This window comes from Eschrichtius robustus, chromosome 12 (assembly GCF_028021215.1).
Source record: "Eschrichtius robustus isolate mEscRob2 chromosome 12, mEscRob2.pri, whole genome shotgun sequence".
In the NCBI taxonomy this organism is placed as follows: Eukaryota; Metazoa; Chordata; class Mammalia; order Artiodactyla; family Eschrichtiidae; genus Eschrichtius; species Eschrichtius robustus.
In genome coordinates this window covers 34,266,192-34,286,876 of record NC_090835.1, presented here as the reverse complement: position 1 = coordinate 34,286,876, position 20,685 = coordinate 34,266,192, and the positions used below count along the sequence as shown (strand labels likewise).

The 20,685-nt window shown below is 39.9% G+C and overlaps 1 protein-coding gene across 1 annotated transcript in view; it reads left to right on the top strand.

Moving 5' to 3' along the window:
* CACNA2D3 (calcium voltage-gated channel auxiliary subunit alpha2delta 3) overlaps positions 1–20,685 on the top strand; it is a 789,028-nt gene that overhangs the window by 724,747 nt on the left and 43,596 nt on the right. Inside the window, exons 32-35 of the mRNA XM_068557675.1 lie at positions 5,175–5,250; positions 7,901–7,953; positions 9,456–9,511; positions 16,541–16,652. Coding sequence (XP_068413776.1) covers positions 5,175–5,250; positions 7,901–7,953; positions 9,456–9,511; positions 16,541–16,652 — 297 coding nt within the window. The remainder of the gene's footprint in view (positions 1–5,174; positions 5,251–7,900; positions 7,954–9,455; positions 9,512–16,540; positions 16,653–20,685) is intronic.

The window sequence follows — 20,685 nt, the reverse complement described above, 5'->3', positions numbered from 1 at the left end:
CATTCACTCATTCCCCAAGCAGAATTTAGCTGTTTCCTTCTATTTCTCACTCAAACAAAGAAGCAAAAGAAATTTAGCCTTTTCCATGTGGGATTAATCATAATTGCATTTTCCCCTTCAGTTTAACAAGGAAAGCTAATATTCATGGAAGGGGCAGTTGAATGGGCAGACAAGCCACTGGCTAGGTGCACCTACTAGGCACCTGTGCGTGTTATCCTGTGCCCCAGGATTGAAGCAAATTTGGCTGGGAGAGCCACAGTGACTTCACCTTCTGAGCCTTAGTTTCCTCTCCATGCCCTTGACATCAGAGATAATACTTGACTGGCAGAAAGTAATTGATTATTTCTTATTGTTACTGCTTTTATTACCTGGGTGAGATGTTGATGTGGTCAGTATCTGCGACTTTGTTTCTTTTTATAGTCTCAGCACCTGTTGATGAAAAGCATTTGGGGCTGATAGACCCTCTGCTTAATCTATAGAATGAGTGAGGCTCCCCTCTCAGGGTTCTGCACTGGACCCTGAGTGGCCCCAATACCCTATGTGCTGGGCTTTCAGCTGGTGCAGCCTTATGGCACTTATTCTCTTCTAATGATGGGTGCTCATAAACTAGATTTGTTTTAGCGATTTTCCATCAGAGCGTTCAAAGGCAGCTTCAACTCACCACCTCTGCTGTGTTAGATGCGCTGTGTTGATCATAAAGAACAGTACAATCTCTGTAAGAAGATGCTATGGGATGAGATGGCCACCAAGGCAAAAAGGAGAGACGGGAGAGCTCCTTCTGGATCTACTATTAGTGTTCAGATGGAACAGACTGACTGAGCTTTCCATTCTCCTGGCTGTCTAAGATGTATGAATGAGTAAACTTCCCATGGTGACAATCCCTTTGTTTAGAATTTCCTATGTTCCTGATCCATGCCCTGACACTTGCAAGTTGAAAACTGCCCCAGAGAACACATTTTATAGCCCAACAAAGGATACATATTTTTACATGCTACCCTAGTGAGTCACTTTTGCTTCTCATACTTTCTGATTCAAAATTGCTTAAACATGTCCCTCGGCGGGTGTCTATGTCAGATGCCTCCCTGTCCTGTTTTAGGGCCATATTTGCAAACATGAAGCTGTTTCAAGACTGGTTTTGAGGCAAATTTTTAGCCAAAGTGAGTTAGAGTTGTTGCAAGTAATGTACCTGGCCTCATGGGCACAAAGTAGGTGTTTAATAAATGCTGGTCCCCACCGTTACTAATGAGCCTAAATTAGCTGAACTCATGCCTTTTTTTTGAAATTCAACCTTCTAATTTTTAGGAGAAATCTTTTTCTTGGTCGTGATTTTTGTCTAGTTGGAAAAGAGCAGAATCAGCAAAACGGATTTAAGCAATTCCTAATGTCATGAGCCTGACACCCAAGACTCTACCTAGTACAGGATACACAGGGTTGCCCATGCTTGGTTTGCATTGCTTTGAGTTTCTTCTTCAGAGACTGTATCTGCCTTCTGTCAAAGTTTCAAGGAGACCCATCTGGGGAGCACAGAGATGTTAATGATAAGGTCTCCCCAGCAGCCCGCGGTTGCCGTGGCCTGGTGGTGATGTCATGGGGATTAAGGCATGTTATCTGTAATAAGAATAAACTCCTGCTGCTGACTGCAGCAGTACAGCACCAATCTTGGGCTGGGCACGACGCTCAGGGCTTATTTTAGACCCGAAAGAAAGCAGGCAATTATCATGTTCTTTAACTATAATCAGCCGAACAGGATACAGGTAGCCACAAAATGGAGTTATTTAAAACAGTAACAAAATCACTTCAAAAAGGGCAACAATCTGGAAGTGTCTCTTTCTGCAACATCTAGTTAAAGCTGTCTAAGCATGGAGAAGAGAGAGAAGGTTTGTTTTGTAACCTCCTCAGTGGCAATCAGATCAGGAAAGCTTATTTGTGAAATGAAAGGCAGGAACCCTGGCCTGGAAGCTGCCCTAGAGCAATTGAGTTTGGACCCAACAAGTAAACTGGAGCCTTTAAAAATGATCCCAGGAGAATCCTGAGCTTCTAGCCATCTGTTTGTCATGGTGGTTACCGTGGCAAGGGGCTCTCACCAGCCTGGCCAGCTACTCCAGCCTGGTCTGGTGACCCCATCACAGCACCTCAGCTTGGGTTGGAAGTTGATTTTGGATATTGAGTATGAGACCTTATCTTGGGTAGCATTCCCTGTGACATTCCAATAAGACTCTGGGATGGGGCACAGGGCTGAATTCTAAGCATTTCCTAGGACCTTGTCAGAACCTGCTGCTGAGCGGAAGGCAGAGTGAGGTGGATTCAGCATGGCCCCCATCTAGTTCTGGCTCTGCCGCTTGTTAGGTGTGTGAACTTGGGCACATTTTTAGGCTAGCCGAGACTTGGTTTGCCCCTGTGTGAAATGGGGATGATTAGAATCTCTCCTGTAGGGACATGCTTAGAAGAGTACCTTGCTCACAGTTGCTAAATAGACTTCAGTAGACATTAGCTGTTGTTACCTTGTCCTCAGCTATGAAGCTCATGGACAGAAGTTGCCGCATCATCTGTTGATAACCCCAGCATGACTTCTGAAGGTGTCTGTTACTTCCGTAAGAAGTGTGAATTTTACATTGCATCATATATGCCAATGAGCTAAGAAAACCAGGAGGCCTACCCATTCTCCAGCCAGCTGGGTAAAGCCTGAGTCAATTCCCAATGCATTTAACACCACCCCCATTAATTAATAATGGCAGTGAAAACCAGACTAATAAGTTATAACAGCAGCTGCAGCCCTGCCTTCTGTTGAATGCTTCCTCTGTACTAGGCACTGTGCTAAAGGCAGTACATGTGTATAATCTCATTTAATCCTCACGACCACCCTATAAGGCAGCCATTATTCTCACTATTTTACAGATGAGGAAACTGAGGCACAAAGAGGGTTAAAAAGAATTGTAATAAGTGGGTGAGTTAGGATTTGAGCTCAGGTCACTGACTTCAAAGCTAGCTTGCTGATCATTAAGTCACACTACCAGTCACTTGGGCCTTTGGGAATAGTGTAGCTTTAAGAGTCCAAAATCTAGCAAAGAACAAAATTAGGCCTTCTGTCATAACAAGGCCAGCACATTGCATAGTATATTTCAGTATACGTCCACATGCCTGATTAGTTAAATCTGAGAACATCTCTGGAAGTCACTTTATAAATGAAAAAATAAAGCCTCAGAAGTAAGCAACCTGCTGTTATAAATGGCAGAACCAACCTTTTAAGCCAAGGCCACACTGCATCCATGTCTACAAGACCCCAAACACATTCAAGTTCCACTCAACCCATGCTGCCTCTCACCAGCTCTGACCCAAATTCCAGCTGCAGAGATAGAGTTGGGCAGTAGGAAAAGGATAAAGCTAATAATAATTCTTGCCAAATCCTAGAAAGCCCTTCCAGGGGCACCTGCCGAAATTCCCTGTTGAGGATGCAGACTGTGGCATGGTAGGCCAGTCAGGGGCCAATTAGACTTGTCCGTCCTGGCCTGCAGTTGATTTTGTGGCTGAATTCGTGTCAGGGCTACATCAATGATGAGCGTTTCTGTGAGAAGCTTGTTCAGGGAGTTCCCTGAGCCAGACACTTGGCTGGTTCATAGGCTTCATTTCTGTCTCAGTATACACTGGTTCTGCTTGCATCTGCAGGGAGGAAAAAAGCCAGAGGACAGTCAGCAAGACTAGAAATGTCCTGAAGAGGAAGGGGCTTTGGGGGACTTGCCAGGAGATTGTGTGACACTGGTACCCTCTTGGGCTTTGCTGCATATGATGCCTGTGTGGTGCTGGTCAGGAGCTGGTTTCCATTTCAATTTGGTCAAGTGTCCAGTTTTCTACTTGGTGCCCATAGATGCTCTTTGGTTTAATCCGTGTGTGTGATATCTCTAATTTATTGTCTAGGGGAGAAAGCCTTCACATCACATTTTGCAGTTGACCTCTTCAGTCTCAGCTGTGTCATCGACTATTCAAGATTCATGCAATCAGGCAATCATTCATGCATTCAACCTTTTAAATTGGACCACCTTCTCCATACTGGGTGCTGTGCTAGGTGTGAAACAGATCCAACCCCAGTCCTGCAGCATGGAACTTCTATTCTAGTGTACATTTCCAGCACAGTGTTAAGTATGCTTCACATTACGCACTGTATTATTTCAGAAAGATATTCCTGTAGGGAGAATTCCTTCCAGTCATTTAGAAGTTCATGTATTACAGTGTTAACATGTCATCTGGCAGCTGTTAACATAACTTAGGCTGGACTTTAAGTGTCTCTCCTTTGGGGGGCCAGGAATAGTGGGAAGAGGAGCTTGGGGGAGGGACGAAATGCATGTCTCCTTTGGGATGAGGTGTTCGCGCCATCTAAAAGCTCTTAACTTGCTGCTGGAAATTGCCATTCTTTTTTACCTTGTTAAGAGGAAACTAAAGTATCTGTAAAAATTATAAAGTAAAACATCTTTGCAAATGAGTAAAGATCATAACTGGGATGAGAGCTGTATTTTTATCACCAAGGGAGAAAAAGATGTCCATTTTCCTGTTTCATAAACTGCACTGTTTTCGAAAGCATACTTAGTAGTGAGTATACATATATATTCACTACCATGGTAGTGGTAACGGAAGGGGGGTTAACAACCAATGAGCCAGCTGGTTTCCAACAAAGTGTGAAAGTCCTGGCTTTATCTTGGTCCAAGCCTATTTCCTAGTGCTTAAAAGAGACAGAGGATCCTGCCATTTCTTAACTCAAAGTGGCCCTTCCCAGCTCTCCTTGACCTTGGAGACATGGTCCATGTGGATTTCATCAGGGGCCCAGAATTCAGTTTAAAAGAGCATATTTCTTTGGAGTATCCTGGTCCATGCAAGTCATCGTTGTTCAAACCAAAATGACTATTTGGTCAAGTTGGGGGGTTTCTTCTCCCAACTCTCCATCCCAACGATACCTTTATTCTCTTTATTCTTTAAGTTCCAAGTGTGACATGACTGTGTCTCCAGTCCTGGACTTGGCTGTGTCCCTTGCTTGTCACCTTTGTTAGGCCTGCCTTGATTTGTGTTTGTCACTGCTGCACTGGCTGGTGGTGTTAGTGACCGTTCACCTTGCTGGTTGGTCCACAGCATCATTTGGTTCTCGTGTTTTCCCATTTAGTGAAGCTCCTTTCCATTCTCTTCTATAGAATTACCCTTTATGACTATCAAGCCATGTGCAGGGCCAACAAGGAGAGCAGCGATGGTGCCCATGGTCTACTGGATGTAAGTACAGTGCAGTCACTCAGAAAACAGCTGCATGTTTTTGTCTGTCCCTGCATGTGAGCATATCTTTTTCTTTGGAGTCATCAAGTTTATCTGTTTCAAAACCATGAATATTTAAATGTGTCAAGTCAAGAAAATCACTTCTGTTTTAACCGAAATCCAGTGATTGTGTGAATGATAAATAGGTCTAAAGTATTTGATGGATTAATGCAGCAACCCCCCCCCCTCCTTTTGATGGATAGAAAAGGGGAGAAGTTTTGTCAGTTCCCTCATTCTCAAATAAAAGAGAATTTGGTTTGGTTCAACAGAAACCTTCCTTTTAGTTTGTAATAGAGCTGTTAGCCTATGCCCAAATTCACATTTTGATCAGAGATTCTCTACTCTAATCATGCTGCTGATTTTAACATCATTTTCCCTGGAGCTGATTCCATCCATGATGTCACAGTTGAGGATCAATCAACATAGCTTTGTATCATTAGAAACTGGCTTTCAGATCACCAGAAATTAACTGTTACAACTTACCCCCAGTTTAAAAATATAATTTACAATGTGCAAGCAATATAAATTTGGTCACCAATAACTTGAAGACACAGAAAAAACAGATACAGATACTTCAGCATAGTCTGGCATATGGGTATAAATATAACCCTTACATGTTATCATTTTGTAAATTCCAAAAAATCAACCTAAAATTTGGTTTGAAACACAAAATTTAAGAGTCATTTTGGTTTTAAAATATAAATATACACCTTCTCATTTGCAGATGTAAGATCTTGCAAGGGGACTATTTAAAAACCAAATATTTAACACGGTTCTCCTACACTAAGGGAGCAAGAAATGATTCTGAGCTGGGACATTTCTGAGAGGCAAGTAGGAACTAAAAATGGGACGATTTGAAAAATACCACTTTTTAGTGAGAATCAACACATATTTCCAAACGCAGCTTCCCTATCCTTAGCATGAGTATTTCCAGACTTAAAATGTTCCCAAGATATGTTTTTATCATTAGGCTTAAGAGCTCAATGGCTTTACCCTTCTGAATGCTAATGTGCATTAAAATTTTTTAATCCCGTATTTACATAATCCCTTTGTTTACCCTGCATTGAGCCAGCATCTGGCAGGGAATGCTTGAGTATCCTCCCACTGCCGCACCCCCCGCCCCCCGCCCCACCCCGGCCCCTCCCCACCCCGGCCCCTCCCCAGGCCTCAGGGTGAGCTGCCCCTGTGCCTCCCCCTCTTCCTTCCTTAATCCCTTTATTCATTCTCTCCTCCCACACTATGGAGGACCACTGAAATGTCACTACCCATCCTGGCACGTACAAAGACACAAAACTGTCCTATGGTCTGACCTCCCTTGGTCCTTTTGAAAGAAAGATGGTTATTTTTCAAGCCATAAGAAGTGTAATGGCAGAACCACAGGATCGCATGGCTGCATTTGGTTTTAGGAAATAGTTAAAAGTTCACATCCTTATCTGACCCTGAAAGCCCTGTGATTCAGGGAATGATGAGGACACACTCAATCAGAGCAAGAGATTTAGTCTGAAATCTGAGTGGGCTGGGAGTAACCCCAGTGGATTGTTGTTGTGTTCTGTACAGTTGCTTACTGGCTTGAATAGGCAAGTTTTAAGAATGGTCAGGGGTATATAAATTTGTCCTTGTTTTATTTGAAACTGGATGATCCTCCCATTCCTAGCTCTAGTCCTTATCATCCAAATGCTTAGAAGGTAGGATTAAGCAGCCATCACGTCAGAAACCAGGATTGGGCATTTCAGTTCCCTGCTACCTAAAGACAACCACAGAAGGTTCTGAGATTTTTCTGGACCTGCAACTTGGGGCTCGGGCTTTGCCAACGTCATTACCTGTCTCTCAGGTCCACCCACCGCTCACATATCTAGCATACCTAGGTACAAAGAACCGACTGAGGGGAAGACTTGGTATTTTCCAGAATTCAGGAAATTGAATTATCCACATAGGAAATATCACAGAGTAAACAATCCCACTGCTTTTTTTAATTAAAGTATTCTGAAATAAAGATTAGCCCGTCAGTGCCTTCTCTTATAGAGTGAAGGGGATTTTCTGCAAGAATAAAATCACATATTTATATGGTTATCATTTTTTTCAAGTCTGAATTTGTAAGTATGAGAAAACGCAGCTAAAATCCTACATAATTAATGGGCGGCATTAAAATCAAGCACGTGCAGTTTTTGCTTATTTCAATGAATGACATACAGTGATGGAGAACAGGGAATCAATCACCTTTCCAAGAGGCAGCCCTGTGAATTACCATTTGAAATTAGTTATATGATTCCAACCGCTCAGCATTAGGCTGCAAAATATTAGCCCCCAGAGAGTAAAGGTTTAAGCATCGTTTGGTGAACTTCCTTTTTCCTCCCAGAGATAACCCCTGTATTAGATCATGTTTATCTTACTTGTAAATCACATCTCACTACAGGGGAGTTCAAAGTTTTAAAATGTTAGTTTTGGGATACAGTATCCAACCATTTTCTTCTTTAAGCTAGAGCTTCACTGTTTTTTTGACATGATATCAATCTCCCTAGAAAAATAACATTGTCTTTTTGTAAAGCCTTAGTTAAACTACAAATTTTGTGTGTGATACATTGTTTTTAATGTACTGAATTCTTCTCTTCAGCCTTATAATGCCTTCCTTGCTGCAATAAAATGGATAATGACAGAACTTGTCTTGTAAGTACAATTTGCTGCATTTTTAAAAAAAGTATTATTGCTTATTAAAAAGTATTATTGCTTTTCTGTGTTAAAAAGTGAATTGGGAGACTGTGCTTCCAATAACCATTACATTCGTAATACTCTGCGATAACCTGATTGAACATCTCGAAATATTGAACGTTGAGTCCAAAAAAGTATCTTTTATTAAGTTATTCATGGTCACTGCTCATGCCCTTATGTCACCATTTAGCAGACTAACAGCTTGCAATACACAAACCAAATTTATTTATTGTGGTTACTGTTAAATGTAACATAGATGTCTGGCTGTTTTTAATACAGCCTGGGTGGGCTGTGGTCAGAAGAACAAATTGCCAGGCTGTCCACTGTGCTACTTTGGATGTCTTGGCATGTGCAGGCGTGGGGGCCTGTGCAGTCATGGGTCAGGGGCTTTCTCAGGTGTGATTTAATTGTTTACCCTGTCAAATTACAGTCCTGCTGGATGCATCTGTGACTTAGGTCAGACTTGAAATGGCACAAAGATGAAAGGCTTGACTTCCAGATGAGATATTGGACACATTACAGAAACACTGTGTCACACAGAAAGGAGGAATTCCATGGACCAGCATGGAAACCAGATCATTCAAGCTGCACCAAACTCTCTTATTCTTATTTTCCCCATTAGGTTTCCAGTTCTGTGAGTTTAAGGCAGATTTCTTGCTGTTTGATGAACAGACATTGTCTTCCTTATTGCTTCAATGTAACCTATGTAACAAAGTTATAACTTCAAGTGGGGAGTAAGTTCTAAATGTACATAAGAGACAGAAAATACAGGTAATAGTGAGATTTTGATTGTGAGCTGCTAGAGGATAGCAGCCATGAACCTGAGAAGGAAATGACTGAATTTTGATCTATTTCCATTTATTTAGAGGATGATTTATATTACTTTTGCATTCTTTACTAACAGTTGAGAAATTATGATTTTTGTGGAGTTGCACTGTGATATAATTTCATAAAAAGGAGTTTGTCTTCTCTGTCCCCACCACCCTGCCCTACAAACACACACACACACACACACACACACACAACTGAATACATTCGTGTTACAGTGTAAATTTTGAAAACATCCTTTATAGTGTAGATCATAGTCTAAGTAGAGAATATTCCATTTGTATTTCTGAACCAAGGCAGGGGAAGCCCTTTGAATGTTGACTTTTTACTATAGACTCAGACTATAACAAGAAAACAATTTCTGCCTATAAAGCAGATATTTCTCAAAAGAGTCCCTGAGTCTAGGTGAACCTGATTTCAGGGTTTGGCTGGCCTTGGTGATAAAATAGTCTTTCACAAGTAAGACAAAACCTAGTGAAAATTCAGTGGTAACTGAACCAACCACCTTGATATCTCCAGATGATGATGTTATTCTTCCAAATGAGGTGAGTGATGCTGAATAACACAGAATGTCACTTCAATTCAGGGTGTGGGTGACCAAGTAACGTTGGGCTTTTCCATCTCCTGTTTAGGTTCCTGGTGGAATTTAACCTCTGCAGTTGGTGGCACTCAGATATGACAGCTAAAGGTAAGCAGCAACTGGCTTCTCTTTCCTTGCTCAGAGTGATGAACCCGGGGTTCACTGGCTACTTTTCACCAGGGATGTGCTCACGTAAGACTACCCAGGACAAAGAAGTGATGATTTCTCCTCTCTGTCAGCAAAAAGCATCCTTTGTGCTAAGGGTAGTGCTGTTCAGTCTAACAAAAATTCCACAGGCTTCATTCAGCCCATGTTGAATGTACACTTTGACCTGTTCCCTTAACTAAGGCTTTGAGGTCATACACTGCACAGGAGAATTATTCAAAAGCTAGTGGGCAGTGCTGAAATCTAAGGGTCACAGACACATTGCCTTTCTCAGGCTGAATGAATGGATAACCATTACCTTTTTACCATTACCTTCATAAAATATAAATCTGATCATATTACTTTCCCTGCTCAAAACTATCAATGATTTGAGCAGTAATTAGTAGAAACTATTAGAGGCCTGAGTTGTGGAGTTAGATTAGTATGGATTTGAATTCTGGCTCTGAGGTTGGCCTTTGTCAAGTTAGCTGATCTCCTCAAGGCTCAGTTTCCCCACAGTAAGCGAAGTAGAGAAAATAATAAAAAATATTTATCTCTTATCATTTGTGTGTATGTGTACATTTAATGGTAAGATAAATCATGATATATGCTGAGCATAGAACTGGAATATAGTAAGCCCTCAAAAATGGTAGCTGTAATTAATTCATGATAATGGTGATGATGATGTTGACTGTAAAAAAATGAAATATTGCCATTTGCAGCAGTATGGGTGGACCTAGATAATATTACACTTAGTAAAGTAAGTCAGACAGAGAAAGACAAATACCATACGCTATCACTTATATGTGGAGTCTAAAAATAATACAAATGAATCTATATACAAAACAGAAAAAGACTCACAGACATAGGAAACAAACTTATGGTTACCTCAAAAAAATGACAGCCCCTTCACAGAAAGGCATAGAAAATACCTATGAAATTTAGTAATATAGCAAGAAAAACAATATGCAAAGTTGTATATACCCGCCAAAACCCCCCAATGGTTGGGGAGAAGGAGGATGTAGAGTTAAATCAGATCAGCAGTCAGGCCAATGGGAAGTCAATAGGCAGGAACCAAAATAGGAAATAGGAAAACTTTCATGCACCCCAAATAAAATTTTACCTATAACATGAACCTACTTTTGTTTAAAATTGTACATGATTTGAAAAAGAAAGATGAGAAGGAACTTACATAATGGGTGCTTGTTATCTTTTTCTAGTCATTTTTCTTATTTGGCTAGCATGTCCACAATTTTACTATTAGAGGTGAAAAAAAGGTACATGAGATTAAGTGAGAGAAAAGGAAGAAAGGTGATCAATAGAGGCCAAGAGAATGGATGGCAAGTTGGTTAGATGGCTGCTCTCTGCAGCACCAGTGCCTGGGGACAAATCACCACTCCTTGCCAGTCAGGCTTTGAACTCTGTTTCACCTAGAGATGAAGTACCCTGACCTTGGAGTCAGGCAGCCTTCCTCTGCCACTTGCTAGCTGTGCGGTTCTGGACAAGTCGCTTGGTCTCTCTGGGCTTTGGTTTCCTTGCTTGTCAACAGAGATAACAATAGACGTGATGTGGTTGTGAGCAGTGGATTAGACCGTGCATGCAAAGCCCACGTGCAAGATGGGGCACAGAGCGAGTCTCCAGCGTGGTGGGCGGGGCTCCAGTTTTGGGTGGTGGTGTCTCTTTTGGCTAAGACATCTGGCTCTCTCTGAGGCGTGTGCTCAGTGCTGGGGCAGCAGGCTGGTGGTCTTCAGTGGTTCACTTTCTGGCATTCCTCTCATTTCTCTTCATATCCGCATGCCTGCCCACCCTGGCTGAGGGGCTTTGGTGGTGAGCATGAGAGTGCGCCCTCTTCACGCCAACCTCCATTGCTGCTCCCCCCATTCTCACCTTGGCCTGCTTCCCTTCCCTGCTGCCACAGGCACCTGCCCTCACTCTTGTTCTGGTCCTTGACATGGACAATTAGTTGTAGAGTTTCTTTTGAGTGCCCATCCCTGTGATCTCCACTTAGACCAGTGGTTTTCAACCTGGGGGTGATTTTGCCTCCCAGGGGTCACTGCAGTGTCTGGAGACATCTTTGGTTGTCACAACTGGGGATGGTAGAGAGCTATTGGCATCCAGTGGTTAGAGGTCAGAGATGCTGCTAAACATCTTACAACACACAGGACAGCCCCTCACAACAAAGAATTACCTGACTCAGAATGTCAAGAGTGCCACTCTTGAGAAACCCTGGTGTAGGGCAGGAGAGATGAATTAGGAAGGGGGATACGGTCTTGGCACTCATGACAGTTACAGAAACTTGTGAAGGTTCCCATTCTGAAATTTCACATCCCTTCTCCCTTCTTCCCCCTCCACCTTAGCTGAGAGGAATGATGTGATGCTTCAGGTCTCTGTTTTCTGTCTTAGGAAGCTTTTTAAACAACCCTTAGTAGGTAATTCCAAGTCCTCTCACTCCATCGACAGAGTGCACAAAGACCTTGTCAAATAGTTACATCATCTGCAAGTTGTGTGCCAATATATAGTGCTTTTTCTTTCCCAGAGAGCTGGCACTAGGTTCTCTTCAGATCCCTTCAACATACCTGAGAGGTGGGGACTGCTAGAATGTGTCACTAAGTCTCTCTGAGGCACGTAAGTCAGACAGCTAATAGGAATTGGACTCAACCCCAAACCAAGGCCAGCCACCTCCGCTGGAGGACGGCGAGAGACGCACCTGGCTTTCTGTGAGTCCCAAGTTAAGCAAGCTGCCGCAGGTGGATTGTCTCATTCAGACCTGCAGCCCTCTGCTGGGCATGGCTATGACTTTTTCTATTTTATAGATGAAGAAACTGGTTCAGGTGGTGAATGCACTCGCCCACAGAGCTGCAATCATCTGAATCTTTGTTAGAGGTAAATGTGAATCTCAGACCCAGTGTAAGCAGGGAAAATTCCAAGCACCATAACAGTATTGCCTTGAGAGGTTTCTTCATTCTAAATTTACCCTTCCCTCACTGGATAAAGACCCTGAGCTGAGACATACATCTTCGTTTAACTAAAAATGGAATCCATAATTACACTGTTTATCTGCTTCATTTCCTTAATGAAGGGGACTGTGGAAGGCCATTTCTGCTTGATTATCACAAAGGTATCATTTTGGCGAAGCTGCACAAAGAGAATGGAGCTTGCTGGCACCCGGTTATGAAGGGGGTGCATTCACAGAGACAAAAGAAGAGGAAAGCTTTTCAAATGGCAACTCTATTCATTCCTGATTGTCTGCACATAATTACTGTGAACCCAAGTCAGTTATTCACATCAGGGACATTTGTTGCTAAGGGAAAATTAAAGAAATCCAATTGTGTGTATGCTCCATTGGGTGCTTCACTGTGAGTGAGTGATAGGTTCTGGCGGCTTCAGCCTGAGACGTCCAGTATAACTGGGGTGGGAGGCAGACAGGGTGATGGCCAAGAGCGGAGGCTCTGGCATGTGACCGTGTGCATGTGCATTTGGGCTCCATAACATAGTGGTGTGACTGTAGGCAAGCAGTTAACTTCACTTCTCTGAGTTTTAGTCTCTTCATCAGTAAAACAGGATAGCAACAGGGCCTTGCTCACCGTGTGATGGTGAGGATTCCATCCATCAAAGGGTCTAGCACGGTGTTTGGCATGTAGTAAGCGCTTAGTGAGTATTGGCTGCATAGATAAACAGTAATGACCAACAAATATATGTGGTGTTTTCCATAGCGCCCCAGACAAAGAAAGGTCTTTATAATAAACCATGTTATTTAGATTAAATGTGGCCATGGTTTTATATGATAATTTGTGTGTTTCCCAAAAGTACCAAGCAACTTCCAGCCAATCTATAGTCATACTGCAGATAGACTCAATGGCTTATCACCACATCAGTACGGGTGCCCTACAGTTGTCAGAGGAATAAGAATTTCATCTCTAGAAAGGATCAGAGCCAAATGAGTCTCTCCATTGAGAGCGCTGGACTCATTCCATTGTAACTGGGCCCAGACAATTAGAATTAGAGATGGTGCAATTATCAGGGTTATTTAAATCACGTGTGCTGCCTATCTCAGCCTGCCCCAAAGACCTTTCTTCCTTTCTCTCATTGGCCAAACTTCATAAAGCAGTTAAATATATATACACGTGCTGGAGCCAGACGGCTCAAGTTCAAATTTTGGCTCTGCCACATACTCACTGGATGAATTTGGACAATTCACTTCATCCTCTCCTCCATTCACTAATCTCCAAAACAGAGATAACAATTGTTCTTACCTCACAGTTTGATTTTTTTAAAATTTTGTCATGTTGTACTATTAAATAAATAAATACATGTAAAGCAGAACAACATCTGGCATATAAATTTCTTAATGAATTTATCCGTTACCATCATTGGGTTATTATATGCCATCTGCATGCTGAGCCATATCCACTTACAATCTATGCTTTTGTTTACTTAATCTTTATTTCATTTCAACTGACTGACTTTTTGAAAGTTAAATAAATTAAATATTAAAGGGAAGCTTCCCAAATTAAAAGTCAGTTTTGTTTGCCATATAGAGAAATCAATTGTAAAAATAAGAACCCTGAAAATAAACCATGTTATCATATTGTAGTCAGGTCCTCTGAGCTTCATGTTTGGCCTCTCTAGGGTAAAGGAGAAAAAAGCAAATGAAAGAAAGATGGAAGAAACTCCCTAGCATCAAACAAAGACATCTTCCTGACAAAAATCGAGGACACTGACAAAGAAATGGGAAGAGAATGATGTTCCCACCCAGCGCCTCCGTGTTGTTACTGTTGGACCTCAGCCGCCTGAAATCCCCTTGCCTTCCACCCAAGGCAGGCAATTTGCCATTAGGGACTGAGAGTCTCCCATTTCCTTTGTCTGTGTTATCTGCCTGAAAAACACCATTCAAGAGAATTATTCATTTACTCAGCAAGCATGTAATGACACTTCCTATGAGCTAGCACCGAAGGCTCAGGGGATAGACAGTGTTTGGGACCTGGCCCTTTGCGGACATGACGACTACCCACGTGGTACCCTCGGTGGAGTCAGGATCAGGGAGGCAGCCATCTGCTTGCCATTCTAACCAAACAGCAGTGGCTCAAAAAGGCTGACAGTCTGAGGATTCAATGAAGTAACCTTCACAGTAGAAGTGGTGCTGGCAGTAGGCACAAACACTTAAGTAGCACTAGCAACGTACCAGCCACTTTTAGTGGATGAATTCATTTGATCTTCAAACGACCATGTGGAGTTGGTTCCCATTTTGCAGATGAGAACACTACAGTGTGGAGAAATTAAAAACCCACCTGATGTCATACAGCAGTGGCAGAATTCACAACACCCAGAATTGCTCTTACCTGTCAATACTACAAATTAGCCCAACTCCTGGCTTGTAGATGGTAACATGAAGGCTGCTGGGGAGGGGTGGCACACATGTGTGTCAAAATATGCATGTGTGTCACTCTGTTAAGAGTTGTACATGCATTAGTCTATTTATTCCTCAGAGCAACCCTGTGAGTTAGCATGGGAATCTCCCCTTAATGTCGGTGAGCAGTTCCTGAAAATCACGTTATGCATAAAAAGCTGACTGAGGCTACTTGCATTCGTTTTAAATAAGAAAAATTACAAGGTGTTATTCTTCAACCCGAAACCCCCAACCAATTTCCTCAAAATAATTAAAGCTCAGTAAAAAGGCCTGTATATAAAAGAGTCACGTTAGGATGCAAATGCTTAAAACATGGCTTCCTGATCACCCAACAATTATCTGGTTGTTACCAAACAGTTGTGTTGCATTCAGTAACCCTCTGGTGGCTCACTTAGTGCCGGCAGCCTCCCAGATGGACATTCCACAAAACATCTACTGGTGGTTCTGACATCCAAACCAGTTGCGTTTGGAATGTAACTGGAGACTTTGTTACAAATATGTATTTATATTTCTATATAAACATCAGCCAAAAACTTTATACAAAGTTTAGGTATTGGAAACCTATAAGCAAGCATTCTACCGGGAAAATGTTCATGAGTAGATCTCCTGTGAAGAGTACCTGTACTACTAGCATCTCCATTTTACAGATGAGAATACTGAGGATTAGCTAAAAGCAGTGAAGCAGGAAGTTGTACTCCAAACTGCTCTGACTTTACCCTTAACCGCTATGCTATAGTATCTGTCATCATTATCGTCATCCCTAATGGCTTCATTAGAATGCTAGCTTTATTTTTGTTGTTGTTGTTGCTATTACTATTATTATTAATTGACATTAGCACTCACTATGTTCCAAGTACTGCACTAAGTACTCAACATATATTATTTCATTGAAATCTCACATCAGCCTCTAATAAAAGAACTATATTATCCCAATTTACAAATTTAAAAATATTGAGGCTTAGGTTTTGGAATTTGCCCACTGGACATAACTTGTTTAAACTAATTAATCCACCACCAAGCCCTTACCAAGTATGTACTCATCCACGTGCCAGGGTTATTTAGTACTATCTTACTGGACAAGGAACTTCATAATAGTAGGATTAGGTTCGTGGCTGTGTTTCAAAGACATTATGTATTTTACTATTCCATATTTCAATTTTGTTTCTGTAATAAAACCATGCAATTGTATCATGACCCTAAATAATGTGGTGTAACTTGTATTTTATACATTTATTCAGATGTATATACGTGTGTGTGTGTGTGTGTGTTGTTGTCACTGCTAAGTTCAAGTAAGTATGAGGTCAGAGACCGAGTGACTGATGTTGTCCCAGAAAGTAGAATTCTTGTGATGCATAAATGATAGTTGATCACGCCAGCAGAACTGCTTGAGGAATTATAGCTTATAGAGTTGCTTGGCAGATGAAATCACTTGACTAATTAGAAAATAATGCATTATGCTGTGCCTAGAAAAATCACAGAGCAGCAGGAGCGGAACTGCGTTCTGAGTTACTGTGGGCTGCCAGTCACAACAAAGCCTGTGCCTTGTATGCTTTATCATTTTTTTTTTTTTTTCCTTACTCCTACAGCCCAGAAATTGAAACAGACCCTGGAGCCTTGTGATACTGAATATCCAGCGTTCGTCTCTGAGCGCACCATCAAGGAAACCTCAGGGAACATTGCTTGTGAAGACTGCTCCAAGTAAGCCCCCCCCCCCGGCCCCTTTCTGCTCAGTATAGAACTTTTCCAGACAGGCCAGTGCGGCTGGCATGCGTAGGATTACGTTGAGAGCTGGAAACATGGCTGCCCTCTTGTGTGAGGAAGTATTTCCATCAGCTTGGAAGACACATCATTTGGCTTTGCTAGAGAGATCATTTAGAGTTTGGGAAACATTCAAATGTATGAAAATATATCCTAGAATATAAGAGATTTTTAGTCCAGTTTGTAGATGGGTGGAAAAAGTCCTGATTGGTTTTTTTTCCCAATTGACAGTTGGCAATTTCAGCTATTTGGGGAAATTTCTCAGGTGTTTTTATTGAAGGCACCAAGCCTTCAGGATTCACCCAAATCTGACATATTGGAAATGATTTCTTGGATGCTTAATATGAGTGTCCCTGATTACTGATGAGGTCAGGCCTCTTTCACTGGTTTTATTGGTCATTTGGGGTCTCTGGCCTCTTCATTCCTGTTGGCAGTTCTCTACTGGGTGGTGGATCTATTCTTACTGATTTGGGCATTCTTTCGTTTCAGGTATGATTTCTTTGCAGTTCTCTCCTCTGTATATGTGTCTTATTCCTTGGTCTATCTCTTCACTTTTTATAGAAGTCTATAGATGCACATAAAATTTTTTTTGATTTGATTTTAATGTAGTCTAATTTATTCTTATTTTTCTCTTCAATTTGTGCATTTTGTGCTTCAGAAAGTAGTCTCTGCCCTAATGTAACAAATACATTCTCATATATTTTTATTCTGAACACTTTAAAGGGTTGCCTTTCACATTAGAACTTTAATCCCTCTGGAATTTACTTGTGTGAGTGTCATGAGGTAAGGTCTAATTTGGTCCTTTTTCATATAGTTGGCCTGTTAACCAGCACTTTATATTGAGTACTTTTTATTTTCCGATACATATATTATGACACCTGTGTCATGGGCTGAATTCCCATCTATTTGAAGATCTGTTTTCAGGTTTTATGGTTTGCCAAAACCTGTGTCAACACCGTATCTCTTTAATTATTATATCTTTGTTAATGTGACTTGATAGCCAGGAGAACAAATCTCTTTTTCTTATTCTTCTTCTAAATCAACTTGACTATTCTTGCCTGTTTACTCTTTTGTATTAATTTTAGAATCAGCTTATTAATTTTGATGAATTATGCTAGGGTTTTGATTAAGATTGCTGTAAGTTATAGATTAATTTGAAGATAAGTGCTAGTTTTAATGATACTGGACCTTCCCACTTATAAGCTGAATATCTCTCTTTATTTACATACCTATCAATACAGTTTTATAATTTTATGTTAGATTTATACCTAAGCAGCTTATGGTTTTTTGCTATCAGAAATGGCATATGTTTAAAACTACATTATCTGATCGGTAATTGCTAACATATGAGAAGCTCACTGATTTCTGTATGTTAAATATCCTGCATCCAACTGCTAACTGCTCTTTTAGATCTAATAGTTTGTGTATGGGTTCTCTTGGACTTTTTTTCGTACAGAGTAATACCATTTGTAAAATTTTCCTTTCTAATCTCTACACTTAATTATTGTTTTATTGAACTGGACTTCTGATACATTTGTTGAATAGAAGCTGTGAGAGCAGACAACTGTGTCTTGTTCCTAATTAAAGGAATTGCTTGTAATAATTCCATGTTAAGTATGATGTTTGATAGAGGGTTTTAAAATTGTAGGAAAATATAAATAATATAAAATTTACCATTATAACTATTTTTAAGTGTACAATTCAAGGGCATCAAGCACATTCCAGTGTTGTGCAACCTTAATTATTATCCATTTCCTAAATTGCTATGAGTTTTTGGTAACCATTTATTAGGTTAAAGAAAACCTCTTCAAGTGTACTCGTTGCTCTGGTTGTTACTGTTTGAAACTTGAATGGATGTTAAAATTTATCAAAAACTTTTTCTACATCCATTATTAAAATAATTTTAATTTTTAAATATGTTGTTACATTAATATAATTTAAAATTTTTTAAATCATGAACTATATCATATATATTATAAATATCTTTAATAGTAGATGGGTTATCTAATATGAAAACATACTTGCTTTTTCCCAGGATGGACTTTCATTGTCATGATCACAAAAAACGGAAAACAAAAACCATATTACTAGATTCATTTGGTCATATTATATTGTGAACATTTGCATCTGTGCTCAAAAAAAAGAATGGACTATGCTTTCCCTTACTTGTCCTGTCGTTGGGCTTTGCTGTTAAGGTCATTTTATTGTCACAGAATTACCTGAAGAGTCTTCTTTCTTTCTCTAATATCTTTAACATTTTGTGTAAGATTAAATTATCTTTCTTGTAGATTTAGTAAAACTACCTATAAAACTGTCAGTGACTGATGGGTTTTTGCTTATTTGTTTGTTTTTGTATTGTGAGTAAATTTTCAGTCACTCAGTTTCCTTAGTGGTTAGGTAATATCTCTTTGGAATTTCCATTTCTTTTTTAAATGATTTTGGTGATTATATTTCTGAGAAAATTGCCTGTTTCATCTCACTTTTCAAGTTTATTGCATACATTTGTAAATAGTGTTCTCTCTTCATTAAAAATGTTACCATATTTGTGATTTTGCCCCTTTTAAATCACTCTCTCCTTCTTCCCCTGTCTCCCTCCTTCGCACCCTCTTGTGTTTCCTCCTTTCCTCTCTCCCTCCCTCTCCATACTGGCACAGATAGGTTTGTTTTGTTTTTCTTTCCAAAGAACCATCATTTAGTTTGTTTCATTCTCTCTGTTTCTTTGACTTTCTATTTCATTTATTTTGCTTCTTATCTGTATCATTACCTTTCTTCTATGTTTTTGGGATTTACCCTGTTTTTTATTTTCTATGATTTTGTGTTTGATGCTTAACTTTTTCAATTTCATTTTTCAGCTTCATTTATATATATATATATATATATATATATATATATATATATATATATATATATATATATAAACTTTCTCTCTACATTCCAGTTTATCTTTGTAAATTTAATATAGACAGTTTCATTGTTATTCAGCTCTAACAATTTTCTAACTTTCACCATTTTTTTGATCTGTAAATTTTTAAATAGTGTTTTAAGATTTCCTAGTATATGGGTTTTGAGGCTATCTTTTTTTCTATTATTGATATCTAATTAAATGACATCGTGGTCTGTATAACACATGTGTTTTAGTATGTGTGGAGACTTGCTTTGTATTCTAGCATTTGTCCTCATGTTTTTGAAAGCAAGTTTTATTCTCTAAAAGCTGAGTACAGGGATTAATATGTATTCATTGGATCAGGTGTGTTTATGTGTTTCAAACTTTTTTTTTCTTGGTCTGTTTTAGATGTCAAGCTCTCACCAGGCTTATGGATTTTTCCATTTCTTCATGTCATTCACTTTGTTTTGCTTTCTATATTGTGAAGCTATATTACCATGGATATTTCTGTTCAAGACTGGTGTAGCTTCCTAATAAATCATTCCTTTTATCATTGTGTAATAACCCTCTTTATATGAAAGTCTTTATGCTTTAATGCCTGTTTTGTTTGATAATAGCATAGGATTAGTAGTTCTTCTTTAGGTAATATTTTCTAGGCATATTTACCCCTTTCCCTCCATTTTCAAGTATTTTTTTTCTTTTTTGTCATTTTGCATTAGGATTTTGTATTATAAATAGAATATAGCTGGATTTGAAATTTTATTATCTCTATTATTGCAGATTTAATCTTTTAAAATTTATTTTGCTTACCAATAAGTTTGTATTTATTTCTGTTGTCATTTTATGTTTTCTCTTCCCCATGCTTTTTCTTTTCTTTTCTTTTCTTTCTCCCTCTTTCCTTTCTTTTCTTTTCTTTCTTTTTTGCCTTCTGTTGTATTCATTCTGTCTTCTCCATTCCCTTTTTTCCCTTACCAGTATACTAGTGTATACTAGCAAAGTATACACTCTGTTCTTTTGCTAGTTACCCTTAACCTTTTAAACATATTTCAGTTGGTCAGGATCTCTTCCTTCCTCCAGAACAAACAAAAC